Source organism: Dermacentor albipictus, chromosome 2 (genome assembly GCF_038994185.2).
Source record: "Dermacentor albipictus isolate Rhodes 1998 colony chromosome 2, USDA_Dalb.pri_finalv2, whole genome shotgun sequence".
Classification (NCBI taxonomy): Eukaryota; Metazoa; Arthropoda; class Arachnida; order Ixodida; family Ixodidae; genus Dermacentor; species Dermacentor albipictus.
In genome coordinates, this window is record NC_091822.1 from 87723776 (window position 1) to 87748727 (window position 24952).

At 46.7% G+C, this 24952-nt stretch overlaps 1 protein-coding gene and 1 pseudogene across 9 annotated transcripts in view; one reads left to right on the top strand and one right to left on the bottom strand.

Moving 5' to 3' along the window:
- The window catches only part of LOC135900944 (serine-rich adhesin for platelets-like), a 213448-nt gene that overhangs the window by 172697 nt on the left and 15799 nt on the right, over window positions 1–24952 (top strand). For 8 of the 9 annotated variants that reach the window (XM_065430568.1, XM_065430563.2, XM_065430562.2 and 5 more), the window contains 2 exons: window positions 4698–4958; window positions 17191–17412. In XM_065430568.1, coding sequence (XP_065286640.1) covers window positions 4698–4958; window positions 17191–17412 — 483 coding nt within the window. The remainder of the gene's footprint in view (window positions 1–4697; window positions 4959–17190; window positions 17413–24952) is intronic. The other variant, XM_065430566.2, reaches the window with a different exon arrangement.
- LOC135900966 (uncharacterized) lies at window positions 11521–12504 on the bottom strand (annotated as a pseudogene).

Consider the following 24952-nt stretch of genomic DNA (forward strand, 5'->3'; position numbering starts at 1 on the left):
GCAGGAGTTAGAATTCAGCACCAATTGTGCCGTTAGTATACTCACCTAAAATGTGGCGCCAAATTGCACTGCAAGTGGAAAAATTATTGAAATGGTGCGACACTGCGCCTTAGCAGCCTTGGTTCCGGAAGGCGCGGGGTGCGTTGTGTAGTTATTATTGCGATAGCAATAATTGGACACTAGGCGCATTTGGCGTAGGCATCGCCATCACCGTGATATTCCGTGTAAAGTCCACGAGCGATAACAACGTCGCCGTGCGCCGTATGGTGGATGTGCCATATGTGCGAGTGAAAGCGTGCGAGGTGAGCCGATGCGTGGGTGAGCCGATGATTGCGGCTCATTCTTGTGCGCACAAGCGAGGAAAGCGGAGAGGAGGCGCTCCGTCTTCCGCCGCGCACAAGGAACCAGGGGGAGGGGAGGTGGGGCGGGCGCTGTACTTCGGCAGCTACTGCGTATGGTGCGCCCACGTGCCGTCGCGCGGGTTTATCTTGAAAGCGATCTGCTTTGTGGGCAGGGTCTGTGAACAGTGGTCGCGCGACGAAGTTGGTCGCAAATGGTCATTTTTCTCGAAAGGCGACTATTTTGGGCCAATCGCTTGCTGCGCGATTTTTTAGTCGCATGACCATGGTAGCAAAACTGCTAAACCAAGAAGCGGCGTGCCGAAAGTTAAGTAGAATGGGTTTTCATCCGCGTCCTCCTGCATCGCACCAACTAAACAGTCGAAGCCACCATGGCAGACGACAGGAATGTAATCACAAAATCCAAGCCACCATGGCAGATTACAGGAATTGGGTCTTGCCTCATGATGCGCTGGGGCGCAGTGGTCCCAGCAACGTGTCGAATGTATGCGGTTGCATTCGCAGGAAGCTAAACAGAAGCAAAATAATGTGCAAAGGTTATGAACCGATTCCCACGTAACGTGAACTAGAAATTACAACTTACGCTTGATATTCCTCGTCACGTGCGCGGAGTTTGGGCAGCAGGTCGCTAACGTTGCCGGTCACTTATCTCCAACGGAGGCACGGGCGCACACACTGGCATCGCTTTTGCTTTGGAGGCTTCCGCGCTGCCACAAGTGACACCACGGAAGAGCACATCAGCATGATGCCGACATCTTTCTTTCCCCTTCGCTCGAATCGAAATCCATGGCTGTTGGCGGAATGCAAAACCAGCGAAGTGCGCGCTAACTGCGTAGACCCTTATAGAGTTGTCGCTGAAAACTATAATCTCCGAGAGTGCGACTTTCAGGTCGCGCTCGTCCTGGCTTGCCGGTTTGAGCATCAGTCGCCTTCAGTCGCTTTTTGGTTGCCAGTCGCAAATGGTAGTGCGACTGCCTCTAGTCGCCTGTGTGATTCAGTGTTCGCAGTGCTGAGCAGCAGGATTACCAAGACAAAAAAAAAAAAGCTCAGAGGGCGAGCTGCCGTGGGAATCCGCATGGGAGTTGGAAAGAAGCCAATAGATGGCAAATGTTGGTACCTTTAGCTTATTCCGGGGCTTAAAACCTTACACCCAATCACTCAATGCAAATTCCAGAAGTTGCGGGGGTTTTAATGACGCGCAAAAGGAAATCACTCGTGCAGAATTCCTGTTTGAACTAGTTGCTGCTGTTACATTACCTGGAATCGTATTTGAGTAAACCACTGTGGAGTTCACTGAACCTAGCTTCTTCAGATCTATTGGAAAACACCTTCAGTCATTTTACCAGAATTTCATACACAATAGTACGACAAATGTGTTTAGGCTGCTCTTTAACGTTTACTGAATGTGCAGAATGCAAGGTTTCTTGACCATTGTCCTATTTAAATATATGAATACGCGCGCTCAATTAACATTTATTTGCTCGAAGTCGTGCCAATGATATATTTGCCATAAGCTTGCTCCAAAATCAGAACACCTCTGCTCCAGCCTGCTCCAGAACGAAATCTTAGCGGACCCCGAAATTTCTACAAAATAAACCTCGCCATTCCCACTTCTGCTCACAGGGTGGGGGTACATGCACCAACAGAAGGCAGGGGCCATGGATCTTGTAGTCGGAATTAACAGGAATGGTTGAATGTCCAAATTGAAGGGGTCCCTGAAATGTCATGCACAAACTTTGTGGATGCGTAGAGTGCAGCTACAGTAAAATATTCCTGCCACGATTTGAGTTACGCATCTCATATTAACGGAGCTGCAGACGATTACAAGTTACCCTCCTCCCTAGCCACCTTTCCTCCTCAACTTGTTAGCCGAGCGATCGGGGCTAAGCACCACATTCACTGTTTCTGCATCATGAGGTGACATCGTGTTATAGAGACAACGCGTGAAGCCTCACCTACCTAGTTCCACCTGGCCGTCGATCCTGGAGAGCTATCCAAGCAGTGTGTGCGAAGACGGAATGGTGGAGGTGTAAACCTGAGCGGCCTGCTTGGTGCAGATACATGGTGGCACAGGGCTCCTCCAGCCAAACGCAGAACTAATATAACTGTGAATGTAAAACATCTCAAACATTTAAAAGGACAACGCGTTCACGATTATGCTGCTGCCGAAAGTTTACACCAGCAGCAAAGTGCAAGACACTTGTTTACTGCTACATTAATTCTATGTTTGTCTGGTTTAGCTCTGCGCCACTAGGCGGCTGCAGCCCCTACAGGCTGCTCATGTTTGTGCATCTGCCCATTCGGCAAAATGCCCAGTCCGCCTGTGTTACTGGAATACCAGACAAGCTAAAAACTCCATTGCGATAGTAATCCTCGGTAGCGAAGTGACAGCCTTAAACGCGTAGATCCAACAGCTCAATGCACTGCAGATACTCCGCTCGCCAGTTGCTTTGCAAGGGGACACGATGTCACAGCTTGACATGTCGAGGATCTATAGATTTGCAGCCCAAAACGTAACAAGCGCAAGGATGATCCATGGCACTCGAGAACAACATTGACCACGCAGCTCGCGTCAACGTGGAGCACATTGTAACACAAGCAGACGATGCTTGCTCTGTACTGAAGGTGCTTCGGTGTAGTGATAAATTGTCATTGTGTATTCTATCTCTGTTATTTATTTTATAGTTACAAATTAAGCAACATTCCAACTATTACAAGCAGCATTTGTTCACCATCAAGTTTCAGAAATTCTCGACGGCGCAACCTGGGTAACTAGTCGGATAACTCGTAGAAACGACGTCAGGCGTGCCAGAGATTGTAATGGTACGGCTGAAACCTCGGAGAAGCAGCGCCGCTGCGATCGGTAGCGATGCACATTTTAAAAGCCTTATAATAAGTTGCACACTATATGCCGAGCGCTTAAATGTGTGTCACTTAATGATCAGAAGGACCTACCGGAATGACCCAATACATTTGTACAAGATCGTCGAAATCTTTTCGGGTCCCTTTAAAGTATAGCGAGATGCGTGTAGTATACCTACCGGCACGTTAAATTTGTTGCTAACCTTTATAACTTTTTATTTGGTAGCTGCTGGTAGAAACAATGTGCAGCCCACATTGTAATTCGTATTATTCATTACAAGTCCTATTACTAATTTGTGAATTCACTAAAAGGAAAGCATGTTGGGGTGTAATATAATGTATTACTTGGTACAGTGTGGCATAGAGTGGAGTACCGCTAGTGATTGAGCTGGAGGACTAGATTTTCTGATTTTGCATTGCCAGCTTTTTAAAATGCTGCCACTGTTGCTCGACTCGCATGCCGAATGAATGTGGCCCACTGGCGTACCTTGTTTGCGCAAGGTGGCTTATAAGTCTACCTCGTGTGAAATAAGCATATTTTGAATTCCAGACACGTTTTTACTATTGCAGCCACTGTGCTGTCATATTATCGATGGGGTACGTACATGTGTGGCCGTGCTTATGTGTCTCGAGTGATGCGAGCAATGCACAGTGCATATGACTGCAAAAAGGGCCTAGCCAAGCGGATGCACATTCGTAGTTCCATGAGTTGGCTCTGCAGGGCAGGCAGAGCAACGTTCTGATTTCGTCTGTGGGCATGGTCGTTGTGCGCATACATACTTATTGTTCCTGCTGATAAGCATTGTGCATACCACATCTTGGTGTTTCCACACTGCTCCACACTGGTCTGGGGGGAAAAGATAGCAAGCGTCACAGTAAAACCACCTCATCATTTCATTTATTGCTGTCAAGCATCGCTGGTGTTTTGTCAGTCCCAACTCGAGCACCATTTGGTTTTTTACGTCTGCGACGCTGCTTGCGGCATTCCTCACCACACACCATCGTTGTCAGACCTGGTAACTGCCATTCTTGTGGATCAGCAGCAGTTGCCTATTGTGCTGCGAGAGACAATTGTGGTCATTTAATGCCTGCGTATTGTCAGAACACTGCCTGAAACGCTCGAGCGCAATACTAAACTTTGCTGTAGGTTTTTTGTGCATAGCCCTTTGGGTGAAACTGACAATATATTTTCACATGAAGTTGTTATGTTCAAATTATGTTTGTTTGAGTGCTAATTAGATGTTTACTTTAGAAATGGACCATACTCCATTGGCTTCTGTAACTATTGCTCTAATTTTGGTTTGGACCATATCTTATTGCACTTGAAATTATTCCAACGAATATCTATCTCTATGTAATCTTGTTAAACAGGGCAGTAAGATCGTTTGCATATGTGAATGATGTGGGTCAATTCACCCTACTTAGAAAGAAATTTGCGCTATAGTTGTTTTGCACCATTTTTCATTTCTTTTGCAGCATCGAGGTACCACAGCAGCACTCAGTGTTGAACTGCCCAGCAGATGGCGCTTTGGGTGCACTTGGTCATCATGAGAGATCGGGGGCTTCAGCAGGTTCTGGTGGTTCTTCTCTTGGTCTTGCCGTGACACAAACCGTGGCTGCTGCAGCAGTGCATCCACCTCTCGACGGAGCTGATCAGAATGAGCAGAGCAACGCGCTGTTGGCAAGTCGCCAGAAGGCAATGACTAGCACAGAAGCGAACGTTGCCGGAGGGTTCAGGTTAGACTTGAATTTTTATTCGTTGTTGCTGCAAGTTTCTTTAGTCATTACAAAGATTGTTTCGAACAGTCACCAATAATTCAGACAGGATTTCATAAATAATGACAGTTTTTGCTAGCTGTTAGTTTCTGCAAAGGTCACCAATAAATCATTATTCATTTTTCCAGTAACTCTAGCATGCACATCTCACTTGTAGAGCTCAAGCCAGGCTTTTCAGTTGTGCCTTGGAGTGATGACACCATGTGGCTGCATGCTGATGTAGAATAATCACAGTCCTTGTCAGGAAATCACGAGTTTTCTTGCCTAGCATAAACTGACTTGAAAGTACAAAACTACATACTGTTCAACGTAATAGTTCTGCAGAAATCCGCAAGGTGGAGAGAAATAATAAGGCGAAATGGGACGTCCACCTAAACGTAGCTAAGTGCTACCAAGGAAACCTCGAAAGAAAAGGTTCCTCGAAAGAAAAGCCTTGCAGTTGAAGAAAAATTTGACCTGGTCTGGGACCACGAAGAATTTCGCCCCCATCGAAGAAATGTTGATGGGGGCAAGGTGCGAAAATGCTCGTGTACTTAGATTTAGGTGCACGTTAAGTGTCCCCTCACCAGGCCCCACTGCAAATTTTGGTTGTACGCTGGAAGCTCTTACGTGTCCTCTAGGGAGCGTTCTGCTGCAAATATTTTTCAAATGAGAGCTCATTAATAGCCAAGATTGGAATATTCTGTATTTAATTTTTAAGAGGTTCGCTAACGTTACCTGGGACGACCTGGGGATACAAGGTTTTTGTGAGCTAGAACATTGAACTGGTGTAGTGGCTGTGCCCATCAGCCGCAACCATCTTTGCATTGCTTCGAAGCATTCAGCGCATATATGCCTGGTCTTACGTTTACAAGCGATTGTCGGTATATTTACAAAGAGCACCAGCTGGTACCAAACATGCAAGTCAGATATAAAAAAAATCTTGGCTGGTTAGATATCTTTCGGCCTAAAGTGGGTATTGCTTCAAAAGAAGGCAAAGTAATAATTTGACTTGTTCAGAAATAGGACTAGGCAGTGGAATGTTTTAAGGAATCTATTTCGACCTAAATGTGCACTTTGTACATTACAACATTACTGCGTTTTACTGAGTGGCCTAAATAAAAGAAAACGAGAAAAGAATTATAAAATGTGAAAGGGGTCTTGACATTTCACCACCCCTCGGACTTGGTGCAAAAACATAGTCCACAGATAAAATGCTCTCCCATGAACATTTCTGCCAAGTTTTGTGGTCGCGCGCGGTGCATGGAGCTCGCAAGTGGAGCGCGCAGTCAGCTTACTCCCAAACGCTCTTTTCAACAGAAGCCTGCTCCTCAGTCTTTTATGAACGTAATATAGCAGATTCCCATGCACAGCTACTATTTGCTAATAGCTGACATCAACCGCCATGGTTGCTTAGTGGCTATGGTGTTGGGCTACTAATCACGACGCCGCGGAATCGAATCCCGGCCATGGCAGCTGCATTTCGAAGCGGGCGAAATGCGCGAACACCCGTGTATATAGATTTAGGTGCACGTTTAGTGGCCCCTCGCCAGGCCCCATGGCAAATTTTGGTTATACGCTGGAGGCTGTTACGTGTGCTCTAGGGAGCGTTCTCCTGCAAAAATTTTTCAAATGGGCTCAATACTAGCCGAGATAGGAATATTTCAGTGCCGCGAACCCATCATTTCAGCAGGCGAGATCCACTGCCAAGCGAGATACTCCCTTCACTTGCCCCGTCTAGCCTCTGCAAGCGAAATTCCTTCCCTGCATTATAGTGAACTAGAAATTCACTGTACCTGCCGTTCTTCCATACCAGACCTCGAGGATCGCGTGTTGCATACGTCACGGGCCTTGCCTTCATTTCTTATTCTCCTCGTTCTTTTTTCCCTGTGTGGCGCACTTCCACTGATGGCATTGCGGGCGAGCTGTTGTGATTGTCTAGTTTCGAGCAGCGCGCAATTTTGTGCGCTCTGCCCAAGGACACCCGACTAGCGATTTAAGTCGTTGCTACACGAATAATGAGGCTTATACAAGCGAATCACAGAGCGTGATCCCACCCTGGAAGACGGTAGAAAATGACAGTATCGGTGTCTGCGCGTGCTCCTGCACGACACGTGGGAACAAGCAGACGAAACGGAAGTACATCACTCTTGCTGTGGTGCAAAGTAAAATAAAAACATGCAGACATTCGGTTTGTGTGTTTTATCATTTCTGTAATCTTTAGTTCATCTATTCAAGCAACATATTACACAAATAATTGGTGTTCCCTTGAATAAGTCTCGAAGCCACGTGTCATCACGAGGGACGTCGCAGTGCAAACGCGTGTACGTAGGCGCACTAGCACGTGTACGTCATCCACCGGCTTGAAGCGTGGCGGCCGTGAGGAGAAGGGAAAACGGCATTTGGTTTGAAACTTGAGGTTTTTCCGCGGCGCGTAGCGATGTAATACTTCTCAGATACGGCTGTTATCGCGCAATGTATGCTCTGCGCTTGTGAGTTCAAATGGCCAGACCAGGTGAGGGGCCCTTTAAAGAACCCCATGTTATCCAAATTTTTCAGTCCCCCACTACAACGTACCTCATAATCAGAGCGTGCTCAAATCCCATTATTTAACTGTTAACAGTTGACATAAATCCAGAAGGGTGTTTGAATCAGCCCAGTTGAAAAACACAACAGCAAATTTTCACAGTATATCGTATTTTGGGACGTTGTTTCTGTAGTTCTGGTGTCTGTAGGTCTGTTGTTTGTAGTGTGAAATCCTGTAGTAGAAAGTTCTGTAGTTCTTGATCAATATTTAATTAAAAATTGACAGAGACATCCTTAAGGCTATGTAAATTTGTTAGTACAAAAGAAGAAAAATATAAAAGTAAAAAAAAATTAAAAAAAACGCCTTCGCTTGGGATTCGAACTTGGCACCTCACGATTCCGAGCCCTGCATCTTACCACTGCACCAGCCCTGCCATTTTTTTTCTTTATTACATGGAAAAGAAAACTGAAGGTGTATTACTGAGTGGACACAACTAGACACCTAAAAATCAGGCAAACGCACACATGCATCCAACAAGTGCATCCAGTCTGGCGGAGGTTCCTGCACAGCGTACACACTTCTTACATACGCAGCACTTTCGCGAAAGAAGGATTTTGTAGTTCGCGGGCTTTCGGCATGGCGATCACAGAGTCTGCTTCTCCACAGGCTATATAAACCAAGCACAATGAGCATGTCATAGGGAGGACCACCTGTAACCTTAAACGGTAGAAACCTAATTGAGTATGGAGTCATGTCAATGTCCTTTTTAAGCGTCCTTTGGAGAATATCCCAAAAAAATACAGCGTCCCTACAGTCTATAAAACAGTGATCTATGGTTTCGGCACGTGGACAGAGCCGACAGTTTGTTGACCACGGCACAAAGCAACCCCTCGAATTCAACCAAGTTTTAACAGGGAGTGTTTCCGAATGTAATTTAAAGAAAAATGTTTTTACTCCAGGAGGCACACACATTTTTCGGACGCGTTTAAGTACATCCTGATAAGGTCGGTTTAAATAAGGTGCACGATACAAAGGATCTGGGAAAATAGAGTCAACCAGTGCCGCAGAAATTGCTTTTCGACTCGCTGTGAACACGTACTCCAGGCTGAATCTAACTTTCAAGAAAAGAAATGTGTCAACAACCTCCTTGAGAAAGCCCCAAGGAGCCTGTGGGACATCTTTGACATTTGATGACACTACTATGTTAGGAACATAATGAACTAAACGCAGTTGCAACATTTCACGCAAGAACGGATGGTCACTGTCTCGAAAGAAAAAAACAGGCGAGAAACAATTTGCCTGACGAAGAGGTGTACTAATCCTAGACCACCGCGTTCAAGGGGGAGAAACAGATTGTCGCGCCGCATCCATTCACAGCTCGAACTCCAAATGAATGTTGCAAATACGCGGTGCAGTGCCTGAAGGCGAAGTCTTGAGCAGTGCAGTACTTGCAGCACATACATAAGACGAGAAGCTAAGAAAACGTTACACACTTCAGCACGAAAGAACACTGACAGATTCCGCCCCCGCCATGAATTCACTTTACGTTGAATTTTGCCAACTTCTCCCGACCAATGAGGGTTGCTATTTCTATACTGCGAGAGAGGCACACCTAAATAACGCAGATCTTCTTTCCATTGGATTCCTGCGTAATGGGATGGCATTGTGGCCCATAACCCAAACCAAAAACTTGAACTTTTTTCAAAGTTAACGCTTGCACCAGAAGCAGCACAAAATTCTTCTGTAATTGCAAGAGCAGTGTTTACACTCTTTTTATCGGTACAGAAAAAGGCCACGTCGTCTGCATACGCAAGAACCCGAACCTCATTAGTCAGTAATTTAAACCCTTGGAAATTTTGTTCTTTAAGAATGCCCATACAAAGTGGCTCTAAATACAAGCAGAACAGAAGCGGTGACAAGGGGCATCCTTGTCGTACTGATGATAAAAGCCTAATCGGATCGGAGAGAGAGCCATTCACTATAAGCCGCGTTGAGCCATTAGCATAACAAATCCGGACACCTCTAAGGAGCAGAGATCCGATATTTATATGCTCTAGTAAAGTAAACAGGAATGAGTGATTTACCCTGTCGAACGCCTTAGCCAGATCTAGCTGTACCATTGCCACCTGTCCAATCCCCTCAGCTACACACTCCAGCACCGAATGGACCGCCCCCTGATGCCACATGTTTGATGATCACCGACCACAGATCTTACTACAACTTGCAAACGGTTAGCTAATACCTTAGCAAAAATTTTATAATCCACATTGCATAAGGAGATAGGCCGATATCCGTCAACTCGTTGCAATTTCTTTTCATCATCGCTTTTGGCTATAAGGACGGTGTGTCCTTCGTACATTGTGGCGGTTAGGTACCCTACTTCCAAGGCCTCTCGGTACACCTGAAGTAATAATGGCGATAAGAGGGAACGAAAACACTGATAAAATTCGGCAGTAAGGCCATCCGGACCGGGCGTTTTGCCCTTCGCTAACGAATCGATGCATGAAGTTACCTCATTGATATCAATGGTTTCGTTTGTATAATCGTACTTATCCTGATTTAACTGGGGCAGCAACGATACAATTTTTTTGGCAGCATCTGTATCCAATGGCATATGGTCTCGGAATAGTTTTTGATAATGTTCAAAAAATGCTTTAGTTATTAGAGTAGGCTCGTTAACAATGACTCCACCGTACTCTATCTCTAATATTTGTTTAGACAGCGCGTGTCGGCGCTCATCACCAAGGGCCCTACTGCAAGGCTGTTCTTCCAGGAAACGCTGCTCTCGCGCCCGCACTATGCACCTCTGTATTTTTCTGCGTTCAAAGTTTGTAACTGTGCCTTGACCTTATGAATATCATCTATATATTGACCCGGATGTATGCATTCAAGCTCATGCAATTCACTCAAAAGTCTATACAGTGCTTTGTAATTATTCTTTTTTTCAAACGCTAATATGGATGATTCTTCGATAGCTATCATTTTAGCTTCCTGTTTGAATAATTCCCACAAAGCAAAGAGTGGCAAGTCCTGGCGGCAAGACACATGAGCTATAAGGTCAGTGATACGATTTAAGAAACACTCACGCGAAAGTAACTGGTTATTAAACTTCCACAGCTCCCAGCACATACGCCGACTTTGGTACCGACGGCTGCCAAAAGATGCTGAGACTAGGCAATGGTCACTAAAGAATATAGGATGCACAGTGTAACCATGAATAAGAGGTAGCGCGCTAACTGAAACGTAAATTCTGTCAAGCCTTGCATGCGAGGTACCCTGGAAGTGCGTATATCGACATCCCGCCTTTTCATTTTCCCCAATGTCCACAAGCTGATAATCACATATCAGGCGTTGCAACGCATCACTACTTGGATCATGTCTCAGCTTCAGTGACGTACGATCGTGCGCATTACATACACAATTAAAGTCTCCAAACAGGACCAATGCACGATCAGTACAGAAATGATGTTCTAGAGATAAGAAGAAACACTCGCGCTCACGTAACTTGTTCGGGGCATAAACACACACAAATCTAAAGCTCGTGCCACTGATATCAATATCGCAGCAGATTAGGCGCCCTTCCCTATCTGTAAACAAATGTAGCAAATCACATTGTAAATGTTTGCTAACAAATAACATACAGCCTGCGGAAACGCCTACTGCATGGCTGACACAAACATTATAGTCAGATATGAATGGAGATAAAGCTACTTCTGTGTTTTCGTCGGATTCAATCTTTGTTTCTTGGATAGCAGCAATATCGAATTTTCTATTACGTAACAAATGAAGAAGCTGTACTTGCCGTCGCTTACTTCGTAAGCCACGGACATTTAAAGTGCCGAAATGGAAGGGAAGAGCGCCCGCCATGATTACCTATGTAGGTGCAGCGTCTAAACGCTGCTCCAGAGGTGCACCACTCCTTTCTTGATGAGGTGATGCACTATGGACTTTTTGGTGCACGTTAACACAAGGGACATCAGCAGGTGTAGGTGTTCCCCGGAGCGGTTTTGTCAACTTTTACACCTTGGGAACACGAGCCTCCTTTGCCGAGGGCGATGGATTGTCGGATGGCGCTGGACGCTTCTTGGCGGCCTCGCACATCGATCCACATTCCACTGACGGTGGGCGATCTTGAACTGGTGGAGAGTCTGCCCAAGACACAATTGGTTCGTCGTGAGGTGCCTTAGTCTCATCCTCGCTCGCAGGCTTCTGGCTAAGGCTAATGTCAGCCGATGACGGCTTAACCTGTTCTGGTCGATGAGTGTCAGGGAGTGTTTCGCCAGTTGCGTCCACAACTTCGCTCACGTCCATTAGATGATCGGTGATGGCATCATCCTCGGCTGGTCTATTTCCACGAAGTTTGTCAGCGTAGGTTCCGATGCATGCATCTGCAGGGTGACCATAGCGGTGACAGTTACTGCAGCGCGGTGTTCTACAGTGTCGCCGGATATGCCCAACTCTGTTGCACCGGAGGCAAAGTGGTGGTCGGCCAGGAATCAAGATATATATATCAACATATATGGCACTGGTGGCCATATATGCTCAATAGATGTGGCAGATTACTGGCAGAAACCCCATCTTTCAATGTGAACGCCACGTCTCGGTTGGTCATTTGCCAGCCCTCCATGCCGTCACACCGCCACATTTCTCTCGTGATGGACTGCACTGTGCCATATGGCTCTAGCGCTTCAACAATCCGTCTCTGTTCGAGGTGTGGGGGAAGCCAAAGAAGCTTCATCTTGATATTCTTGCATTCCGGGTCTATGACCAGGCATTTGAGGCCTTTCACCAGCAACTCGCCTTTGTCGACAAGTTTCTGTTTCGCGATGCTGCTAACACATGTGACTAACCACAAATGGCTCATCTGGTATTGTCCAGCGCCGAGGATATCAGTTGCATTTAGCACTGAAAGGAGAGCATCGCGAAAGTCCGGGGCCCGATACGGCCGCCCTGCCAGGTCAGCATGCAGGAAAACTGAATTGAGAACGGTGTTGCCGGTCGGTAGACGAGGGAGAACGACTTTATAATTACCGGAATCAGTAGTTGACGGTGGGTGCGATCCTCGGCCGAGGGCCGATGCGCTGTTTCCAGCGGAGCTCATCGCAAACGTGGCCGTTCGAACAAGCTTCTTCTTCTTCTTCTTCTGCACCAGCCCTGCCATGGTTTTCCAGTGTACATTTTGGCCATGTCAATAGTACGACGTGCTGATGCGCTGATGCTTACATTTGCATTTTAAGAGCCAAGATCCGCTATCACTCCACCACGTCAAGTGCCGCATCTCTAGAAGAGCAAGAGTGTTTGTACCATCGACAGGTACATCGTGAAGTGCTAGAACATCGATTTTGATGTACGATATCCATATTAAATAAATTCAGAAATAGACAACGTTGACTTTTAGGGTTATTACTGCTAGTTTCGACAGTTGTCTCTCGTACTTTACACTTTTGAGCGCGCATATAATTCGTGTGATCAATGCAAAATAGCTACATAAACATTCGTGGATGAGAGTTCTTTCTGACAGCATACTGGCTTCTCACGGCGGCACTGTACCAGATTAATGAAACCCGTGCGAGACAGCTTTTCACGCAATTTTGTGGAACAACCCAAATTTTCTTTACCGCTTCGCATAAGCTTGTGAAATATTCCTTGGAAATTAACAAATGTGTCAGTGTAACAGCACATGTAAGTCCACAGGCCTGTGTGCCACATCTTACCAAAGAAAAAAAAACGGATACGCAGCCATTCCCGCAGATGGTATGATTTTGATCAGCGGCCGATTTTGAGGAGGCCGGTAGGGCGTTGCTGGTGCCGCGTCGTCACGGCACAATTATAACTATTCGCCACGTCCACTTTAATACCGGTGTCGGTGCCATCAGCATTGCCGGCTTCAGAGAAGCGCGATTGAATACTGCTCAAGAGAAAAGTACAGTGCACACCACCGATGCGAAACTTACATACAATTTTAAAGGGCCGCGACGCAAAGCGCTTCTGTTGCGACTTCGGAACTTTTGGCCGTCGCGACCGAATGTTTCTGCTGCGACGTCAGAATTGGTGTCGTAACGTCGGAATCGCTGTCAGGATATAAAGCTGTTGTTCCGACTTCAGAACTCTTGTTATCGCGACAGAACGTTTCTGTTGCGACTTCATAACTATTGGCCTTCGTGACAGAATGCTTCTGTTGCGACATCAGAATTTCTGTCGTAACGTCGGAAATGTCGCTTAATTAAGAAATGTCAAGAACTTCTGTCGTACAACAGAATTTCTGTAGTTGCGCCAGGAATTCCTATTGTCTTTTTCAACTGGGCACTACGGAAGCTTGTCGCATCGCACAATTTCAGTGCACTTCTGTTGTCATCATTGGGTACATGTTGCGACGATAGGTTTCCGTTGTGGAACAGTTCTCTGTAGTACAAAAGAAGTTTGTCCAATACTTCAGGAACACTTCTGTTATGACAACTGGGGGCCTGTTGCAATGATAGGTTTCTGTCGTACAACAACATTTTTCTGTAGTACAACAGAAGTTGGTCGCATTACTTCAGGAACACTTCTGTTGTGACAATTGGGGGCCTGTTGCCACAATAGGTTTCTGTAGTATTTCAACAGCTCTCTGTAGCACTTCAGAAGTTTTTCGGGTTACTTCAGGAACATTTCTGTTGGGACAACAGGGTGCCTGTAGTGATGATAAATTTTTCTGTAGTACTACAAAAATCTGTTGTAGAGCTTCAGCTTTCTGTTGTAACAACAGACATACGACAGACTGTACTTCTGTAGACACAACGAGAAATGTCTGTTGTACATCAGAAAAGTCTGTCGCTCCATCAGGAATCTGTAGTTACTACAGAAAAATCCTGTTGTACAACAGAAATTTCGGTAGTACTGAACGCAACCTCTGTTGTCATTTTCAACTGGGAGTGCGCTTTTTTAGGCTGTTATACACATTGACGAAGTTTAATAATTGCGCTTAAGTAAGCGCATTTATACTTTTGAATTTTGATAATTACGTACTTCCAGAAAGCCGACTATTGTTTGCGCAACCTCGACCGCAACCGCCCGCGTACGAACTAATGTTTGGCTACCTTGCTTGTCGGTGTCGTAGCTGTCAGGTCTCGCTGATTTCGACTAGTTTTGAATGCTCAACTACCTCGAAACACGCTAAACTTAAGGTCAGACAACACGCGCGGTTGCCAGCACGCGCTCGCTCCTGGTCGCTCCTGGTTAGGCGCCTTGGAAGACTCCACTTCGTGTTGAGCTATTGAGAGCACTTCAAATTGTGCAGGTTGGATGTGGCTGTTGTCCTTCGGTCAAGCTGGTGCAAGACAAAACCGGTCCGCACCATGTAGTACGGTTAGACTGGAGCATATGAGCGCGAGCACGCACTGAAGCCCTGTCATGCACAAACCGACCGCTGCACGCACTACAGTTTCATGTAGCTGCGGTCAGCTACGTGGCAGATACCGCGGCAGCCGCGAGGTGCCGCGGCGAATACGTTGGCTCAGCATACTGCGGCTCGCTGAAGATAACTGCGTTTGACTTCTTGGCACGTCGTAGGTGCCACAATCTGATGTAGCAGCGTCTACTGTAACATTCCAGGTCAAATTTGAAGTGCACCCCACGGTTACATTCAGTGGTCGGAGGGTTGTGGGCACGGCCCGCTCCTCTGTAGCCTTCACTGTGTGAAGCATTGAAGAAAGAGTGGAAGCACCGTGAAGGGGGCGTTTGGTTGACAATGCGGCTTCTGCTGAGCGCATTGAAATACTTTTTGCGGCAAGGTATTTCTGAAATGCCCTATTTTAACTTGAAATGCATTTCTCCACTTTCGTCAAAAGTGGTTGAGTCGCTTTAAGAAAACTGGCCATTGACATTTATTATGCAACCTTGTACTAATGAGAGATGCGGATAGCATTTTAGAATGGGATTCTCACTTACACCGGGAGCTACAGGTTTTATAGAATACTGCCGTGCAGTGGATGTTTTCAAATTTGACAATGGGAAAAGCACCCGAGTGCCAAGATGAACTGCCTCAAAGTGATATCGGTAGCTTAAAGAAAGGTTGCATGCTTCTTAAGAACAAAAAACTATAAGAAACTATAAGGGCCAAAATTCCTTTGTGATCAGAAATGGTCACTTAGTGCAGGCTGCACTGTGAGCATTGTGTCTAGTGTCTTTATGCTGTTTAAATGTTGCGAATCTTGCCTTGGTGTATCTACTTATAAACCCGAAAGTAATGAGTGCAAATTTTATAGTTGTACTCTGCTGTGCTTTCCTCTCATTCGGGGCATGGTAATGCCAGAAACAATATCAAAAATTGGAGGACGCTTAAGCTTCGCCTTCAAGAGTGGGACGCGACAGCGTTCCCGTCCACCCGCCAAGGGGTCGACAATGCGCTACGGCACAGCGATCACTTACGATGCGCCCCGCATCGGACTTAGCGCCCACCTATCACGCGGTGAGCGTCGAGCAACGCAGCGTTCGGCGCGGCAACGAAACGTGCGCCTGAGCGAACGGAACGAACCACAAAACTCGGTGTCTCGGAGGGGAAACGATCTACGCCAGCGAAACGTCGTGATCGGCACGGGCAGAGAGATAGATAGTGATCTAAACCGGAAGCACGGCGAAGCGTCGTCAGGGGAGAGGGAGTCCCGCGACGCGCCTGGCAGCGGTCCCAATGCGCGCGCGGCGCGCCTCCTGTCGGGGCAGCGCCGTACATTGAGAGGAGGGGGTCTTCTGTGTTTGCCACAAGATGGCTCTGCGTGTGCGGAAAGCGCAGAAGAAATGCAGCGGAAACGCACTTCGCAACTCGTGTAATTGTGACTTCTGTACGTTACATGTTCATAATTACCGATATACACCGCAGTATAACTTTCCACGGCTCGTTTCGAAGGCAACACCGCATTCACTAGAGGCGCGTTTGCACCGCTTGGAAGCATCGAACTCGTGGCTGAGTGGTAGCGTCTCCGTCTCGCACTCCGGAGACCCTGGTTCGATTCCCACCGGGCCAATCTTGGAAGTTGCTTTTTATTTATTTTTTTTTTCTTTATTGCCGGTCGTTGGCCCGGATAAAAATTACACATTCACAAATAATCAAAAGGCACACTCACAATATGTTGAAAACAACCGCAGAACTTGTGCGGCTGCGCTTGTGCTAAAATTCCGTTATCGCCAATAATAATTCCACTCGTGGCAACCACTCTGGGATGCACTCCAGCAACTTTTGTTCCTCTACAAAGTTCCGTATGCTTTCTTTGAAATACTGGCGAGCCGCTCTTGCATCGAGATCGGCATGCCTTACCGCAATTCTACATTTCCAAATGCTATGCAGGGCCAAAAGCATGATCACATCGAATGGGGTACCATCATCACTTTCTATTGGCAAGTAGCGAATCCCATACGCATCTAGGGGGAAATCCTTTTTGATTGTGCGCTGGAGCACATCCCAGAGGAAAACGACATCCCAACAATGCAGAAAAACATGTTCAATTGTCTCCTCCTGCCTGCGAATTGTACAATGAGTGTGAAGCGCCTGCCGTGATTTATCGCTCACGGTCAACGCCGCAAACGCCGACACCCGACACCGACGCCGACGACACCGGCTTTTCTGCGACACGAGCTCCTTAACGCTATCGCGTTAAAAGTAGATTTTGAGTTTTTAGATGATGACATTCATGGTCGCATGTCTATTCTGGATAGCAGTGGCATGTTGCCGCCATCCGGTGCCATCACCGAGCAAGGCCAGGTGACTGGCCAGTTAGAGACACTGCAAGCGTCTGCGGGTGCTTTGACAGCTGAAAGTACAGTTCGTCAAACAGCCACTGGTGATACTTCCATTCTTGGGCGGGAACGGCCCAGCACAGGAATTTCTGGCCCACCACATTCTACTCCAAGAGTTCCAGATGCTCTTCTTCTTTTGATGTGAGTTGTCTTTTCGGACATTCATGGCACTCTTATCTAGAGCTTCTGCACTGAAATCTAGTAAATTAAGTGCGTGTGAAGTACTTGACTGATCGTCAGTCTGTCGATGAACCGTGCTGTATCTGCCCGAGACCTGCAAGCTGTAAATTAATTTGCCGAACTAGGGTGGTTGCTTGAGCTAGTAGGTAATTTATTCCGAATATACATTCCGAATGCATATTAAATTGATTTTTGGTACTACAGTCGTGCAAGCATCTTTTGTCCTGCAGAAATCAATTCTTCGGCTAATACAATGACCTGTACTTCAATTTTGTTAGTACAGCCATAATCGCACCAGGAGCACTTTTACGCAGTCGCCGGCTGATTATTTGCACATGCTTGATTATTTGAAGAAGCCCGAGGCACCGCCACTAGCCCCATAGAATTAATATATCAGGATGATCAAAATCTTGGATAGCTTACAGCTGGTCGTTTGATAATTTGAACTCCAACTGCACAAATGTGTGCCAGTTTGGCCATCGTGCTTAGTCGAAATGGCAATATTTTTTGTTTCGATATGTCGCGGGCATACTCGTCGGCCTTGTGGCCGGCGCTTCCACAAAACCAAAGCTAGCAAAACCTACTCGAGCTGATGATAATCGCTGATGAAAATTCAGGGCATGCTTTGACTGTATACTTTCGTCTACCTGCAGCAACAGATTCAAAATAGTCGAGATACGGGCCCGTGATTTCGTAGCGATGCCTTCCGTTCAATTCTGTGCCACTGTTATCGTCTACTGTTCATGACCGGCTGATTCCATTGTTCCATTGATAATGCGTGCGAATCATCGTTCTGAAAATATAGGAATAGTATAAAAGCGATTGCTAGCAAGTTGTAACCGCGGGATGACTAGCCCAAAGGCAAGCGCACGTGTGCGCAGCAATGCGTTGACAAACTTTGGTCATATTCTAGAATGATCACTTTCGAAGATGCCGTCAATTTCGCGATGTTTTGCTTGAATAGTACTGAAGGCATCAAAGGGTGGCAGCGTTTCTGCACTGTGATGTGCTCAAGACTGTGCTGAGAATGTCGTGGCTCGTAGACGCCGATGTGTCTACTGCTGGTCACCTAAAATATGCAAGGAATTCAGTTGGTCGTAGATGCCAACGCGTCTTGCACTAGACAAACAAAGGTAGCTTGCTTGGCTCTGGGCCAAGAATGTGGTGGCTCGCATAAGCCGCCGCGTCTTAAGCCTGTTTCACGTCATGCAAGTGATTTTGAGCCAGAAGTGGCGCGGTGCCCGTCACGTGAGCAAGCCTCCTTTCCAAATACCAGTTCTCCAATCTGCGCATGTCGCTGCAATCATGATCTAACATTTGAAAAATTCGCGAGCGGTGGGAGCGGTAAACAATGGCGTAGTGCCCGTTGGCAGTGACATTGAGATCAGGTGACAGGCGTGTACCCAAGTGCGGGCGATGTGGAGAACTCACCCGTTCGAGCAGAGGGTTTTAGCAGACAACACTTGTAGTGGACGACGTCCGCTGCCAGTTTGCAATGTCTTGCCTTGTCTTCATTGAGCTGTTCATCACGAAAGTTGTGCAGCGTTCACCTGTTTGGGATGCTAAAATGAAGGAGTTTCGCAACAAAGATAAGAGGACGACTCTTAGGGAAGAAATTACGGACTGAAGCTGAAGGTACTCGTCGTCGCATTTGACGCATATTTCTGTAAAGTAAAACTCCGTATCGCTTGAATCGGCCATGTCCATTGGTGCCTCAGAAGTGCCGCTTCTTTCCGTGTCGTTTACGAGTACCATTCTATGGAGCCATATTGTTTGCACATGTTTTCTTTCTGCCTCTTCCTACCCCCCCCCCTATAGTGACTCCATATGGCTCCGGACAGACAGCCCAAAACAGTACTGAATAATTTTTGTTCGGAGCTCATGTAGGGGTTTGCCCTTTCTTTTTTACAACGTCGAGCTAGCGTGCTCGTAGTTTTGTTTGGTCTTGTTTCTTCAGCTAAAAAGTCACGTACCCCGAGGGTCGCCATACAAGAGTCGCCGCCTTTCTACATGAACGCCTAGAGGCGAAAAGGAACGCGAGCTTTCTTTGAAAGCCGTCCATAGGCCTCTTGCGTCTGTGTGACCAAGACAGCCCGCGAACGCTTTGACATTAGAAAGCAAGAACGGTTAGCAGAGCCGCATGTGCTTCAAGCTCAAATCGCAGAAATACGAACCAACCAATTACTTTGCTTCTATATGGCTAATTCTCTGTGCGTGTACTTAAGCAAGACTTCCAAGCCGTCGCCTGTAAAGGGCTAAAAGAGACATAGCTGTTCGACATGCAGTATTTTTATTTTCTGCAAGGTCACGGATGCTCAGTACCAACCTAATGCACCGATGAAGCCCGCTGCTCAAGCTGGTCAAAACACGGAAATGTGGAGTAAGGCACAGCTGTTGAAGACCACCGTAACCCGTGGCTCATGGGCACTTTGCACAAGCAACACTTTGCATCACAGCGGCACGCGTCACGCCAAAACGAAGCGTGTGAAATGGAACTGCATCTGTGCGCCGCGGTACCCCTCAGTCGCCGCGACCACCAGCACGCCGTCGCTTGCATATGAAACATGCTTTATGCTACTGACGCGAAACTGAAGTTATCTCCGAAAATTGACTATCTGATAATACGGCACCCTTTTATTCCACTATGTGAATAAAATCACTTGATTCAGATTTTTTGTTTGGTGTCCGTCGAGTCCAAATTATCGGTATGTGACTGTAATAGCACTCAGTGCTGGCATAGGCTGTGGCGCTTGTCGAAAGGTAGTCATTTAATTAGTTTAATTATGAATAACAACACATGTAGGACATTACCTGGGTAGCATGGTATACAGTTGAAACCCGTTCCTACGTTCGAAAAAAAAAGAAACACGAGAAAAACTTGCTAACCGGGATTACGCACGAACCAAACTCGCTGAAAAGGTTGGTAGAGTAAACTATACTTGACATCTACCTGATGCGAAGCGGTGCGCAAACTGTTCCTGCACGAGACGCCGATGCACGCAGAGCTGGTGGGTTCAAAGCGCCCCAATACATGCACTGTCGGTTTTTTTTTCGTTTCTTTTGCGGCTTCTTCAAAATTACCTTCGCGTTTCTCGAATTCGCCCTCTGTCAGCAGCTTTTTCGTGTTGGGCATCTTGTCGGGGAAGTTTTTGGCGTGCGCACTCGAATACCGATGTACTCCGGGCTCTTGTGCTCGAGCAACCCGAGACAGGCTTTGTTGCTTTCCGATTGCGTAGTGTAGGTGTAGGGGAAAACGTAACAAAATCTAGCTGGTGGGGAGCGACGTCGGAAAATACGATGCTGCCAGAGCTAAACATGACGCTCATGCCGTCTGCTGGTGTGCTGCAGAGAACGGTGGCGCGTTCTTCAGCGTGCCATATGTTTCGAACGGTGCTATATACCCCACTGGCATGCGCTGCCAAACAAGTCGGTTAAGAAGGTCGCCGCAGCGTGGCTGGCGGTGACAGCTGTGGATGTGCCGTGCGACGACCCGCCAGGTTTGCTGGTACTGGAAGAGCAAACTTGTGTGCATGCTGACATTTTCACGTGACATGGGCGGGGAGTACTCCGGAAAAACAATCGTGGCGGTGCGTACTCTTCTCGATCGCATGTGCCTAGCGCATTATCGTGGTCGAAAAACGTATTGTATGACCGTAGTCGTGCTCTGTTCTGTAATAATGTGCAGGATGGAAAAGTTCAGGTAAGCGCTTCAGCGGCAAGTGGGCACTCTAGCCTTACTGGCGGTCTGATATATCAGATGTTATTATTTATATATTTGTTTATTTACTTATTCAAATTAACTAAATCAATAAAGATTGAGTATGAATTGCTTTTTAGGACTTGTAGACGCAGATTCATGCAGAATCTAACCCCTGTTTTATTCTTGTGGCAGAAACATCTAAAGCATTTTGGACACTAAAGGTGGACCTCCATGGAGCGAAAGAGCGACGAACATTCGGCGCCCACTGCCCACTCACAGCCGCCCCAAAAACTGCCGGTTCACCGCCCATCAATGCTCTCCAGAAACTCGACCAGCGCAAGAGTTCGCTCCATGAAAGTCGGCTTTAACACTACAACTACCGCGCAGGAATACATAATTATAGTAACATATTTATTGTATTTATGTAAGTGTAAAAAAGAATGTTTTAAAGCCACAATGTCCTGTACTGTGGACGTTGCTGCATAGAAATCTGGAAGCTAGGTAAAGCAAAATTGCATTAGTAATGTTTTGGCACGCTAGTTACCATAGTACAAAGTTTGGCTGAAAAGGATGACAAAAGTTGCACTTCACCTCTCGTGAGGACGGCATCTGAACCGAGCTTTCTGCTCAATGTCTCAGTCCTCGCTGCAGTGATGGCATGAAACCCTTGAACAAATATGGAGGCTACGAATAGAATGCAGGTGTTAGTGACGGACGTGGCATGAAACTTGCAATAAGTGCCGACACAGTAAAAAGAAAGGAGCTGCATGTCATGTGAGTGCTGAAACTCCCCCGCTTAAAGGTAACTCAAACAACTCGTACAGCAAGGCTGCCTTGGCACACCTAGTTTAGTAACAGGTCGTAATATGAGAAATTAATGATTCCTTTTAAACTTCTGGCAGCATAACATGCTGCAGGACCTGCATGAACGAAAATTTATTATCAATGAGACATTGTGCTTTTCTCAAACTGTGGTTCGAGGGGAACGATAATGGCACCGCACATCTGTACAGTTATATTGCACCCTGCCTCCATTTGATTACATGTCAAGCTTTCATGTGCGAAATGGCATGCAGAAAAGTTCACCATTCAGGATAGAATTGATGAATTTGTTGTTTTATGGCGCAAGGGCCAATTATGACCAAAGAGCGCCAGGTCCGTACAGGATAGAATTGATGAGGGTGTGTAGGGTATAACAAATGCATTACAGTAAAACTGCATTGATTCATTTTCGAGGCACCATGGAAAAAATGGGCAACAGTACGGAAGGCCGCAAATAGCCACAGCGACGTCAGCAACAGCCCTGAATGGTTGCTAGTGCAGTTGTTAGACATTTCGTTGCTCGTTGCTCGGTGATGACGCATTGAGCATCAGGTACGATGTTCCTTGATAGTGGCGCCTTTCCACTGTTAGTACCATTCACCGCATAACACGGATATACTGCGGCAAAGCTCACTAAGGAGAACCCGCGAATATGCATTCTGGCCAGCCCCAAAATAAGTGTAGCCTGCGCTCGGTTCCCAGTAGGTTTGAAATGGTGCAAACTTGTTTGGGTGCTTCACCCAAGTCTTCATGAACTTCTCCGAGCATGTTTTCTCCTGATATGCTTGTGCAAACTTCATCTTTGCAGATTTTGGTCGCTTGTTGCAATGTATCAGTCATTTGTTGCAACATGTTGGTCGCGTGTGGTAGTGTATACATTTATAATCTTTGTAGCAAGTTTTCCTTTGCGTCACTAAAGTTACCTGGCTGCCGTGTTCAAACACAACGTATGACGGGGGTACATTACAGAATTGGTACATATTGAAGGGGAACATAATATACGTGGGAGGCTTATGTGGTTTGTTTCGGTACCGCGAAAATGTGACGTAGCAGCTGGGAAAGACAAAAGCAAGAAAAGATCATCAGCGATGCAGCTTCTATATATGCTTAGTCCAAACATGGCGGCCACAATGACATTGGTGCATCCTATTCACTGCGGTGGGTAACCTGCCTTCATTTTGATAACGAAATTGCCAGAACGCTGCTAGTGTCTCTGCCAGAATTCATACCGTGTCCACACCTCACTGCGAACGTGCCTTTCGTGTTCTTGCTTTTCCTTCTGTTAACTTAAACTTACGATATCACACCACCTTTTCACATGCTATCGCAGATGCAACTTATCGCCATGCTGGCTAGTACCGAATCATTGCTACTATGATGATGTCATTGCAAACCCTCTAAGCAGACTACCTGCATTTGTTCACCTACATGGCATTTGCCAAGAGATACCGAAGGCAAAAAAAAAATGATTTGTTCAGTATCAGTAAAGTTTCCTTCAGCGATAACGAGAACACCACCCTTACCACGGTCAGATCCTTGGTAAACTAGAAAAAGCGCAATAAAAAAAGACTAGTCGTGACGCTTCCTCGAAGTTCCCACCTAGCATAAACGTCATGGCCATTGACAGCGTCTTGTAGGGCTTTTTTAGGTGTGTAGCACAGCTCAGAAATAGCAAAAATGAAGGTGGAAGGGGCAATGAAAGGGAACGGAAAACATAAAAACCTATTAGTGCATTTTTAGCTAATTATTCGGTTGTGCACTTCCATCGTTTGTCCAAGAAGTCTGCGCCTCTTAGAGTAGACCAGTTCATTGACTGGAATTATGGTATCTGCCACAGGCAGTTACAAAAATTTTTGAATGTGTTCGCTGAAACACGCTGTACATTACACACGCACAAATATATGTTCGGGACAGCGCGGCGACCAATGGCCCTTAGGGCATATACCCAGTACCACCTGTTGGCCCGCGAAAAGAGGCTAGAAACATAACCGATACAGTAAAACCTCGTTGAACCGTACTCATTTAAACAGTAGTTTCATTTTAAAAGTAGTAAGTGAAATAAACCCCCGACGCAGCGGCCATTGAACATAATGTGTATTGTATCTGCATAAACCGTACCAGTTTATTGCGTACATATCGGTTAAGACACAGTGTTTCCACTTTTCGTCGCACAAACACGGCGGTGCATCGTCTCCATCGGGTGGCCTGGCAGAACAACAGGCCTCAGAGATTGGAACACCGGCCTCCAAGCGCCCTGTGGCTTCGCGCATGAAGCCACATCAACATCATTTCAGCGTTGTGCCAGAGAGCGTTGTGACGTCACGCAAGCGAGGGCTGACGTCCTGCTGAAGCTCGGATAAAAAAGACGCCGGATGCTCAGCATAGAAGAAAAATTGGACATCGTTCGTGCTATCGAACGTGACACGTAGAAGTCGGCGCTGGCACGCGACGGGGATCTGCTGTAGACTACAGTGTGTGGTATTTGGAATGCGAATAAGTTGCTCAGCAGCGCTGCTGCGATCGCAAAGACATGTTAGCTACGAGGTTCGACTTTTCGCCATTGTTGCCTCTGTGGTTTCCGAAGTATCGGCTAGCAAGAGTGATGAGGACGACACGGAAAGCGACAGCACGGGCGATTCAGGCCCGACAGTGGCAGAAGCTGCGCGTTACATCAGCCTCATAAATGCAATCGTCACGAGAACAGCATCCCGCAATGAAAAAGGCGCCCCACAACTTCTGCAGCGCTACTGCGCCTGTGCACGGAGAATATGCAACGCCAACGAGAAATCTGCCATGCAAGTGTTTGCCAAGAAGAGGGGACTGGCTGAAAAGCTGGCTCATAGCTTCAGCAAGTTTAAGGCCGCTGTCATCGCTGCTAGGCCACCGCAGCATCAAACATCAAACGAAAATGGCACTTTTGTCGCGCGAAGTGAATTAATGCTGCATGTTTTTCCCCCCGTCATCACACTCTCTCTCAGT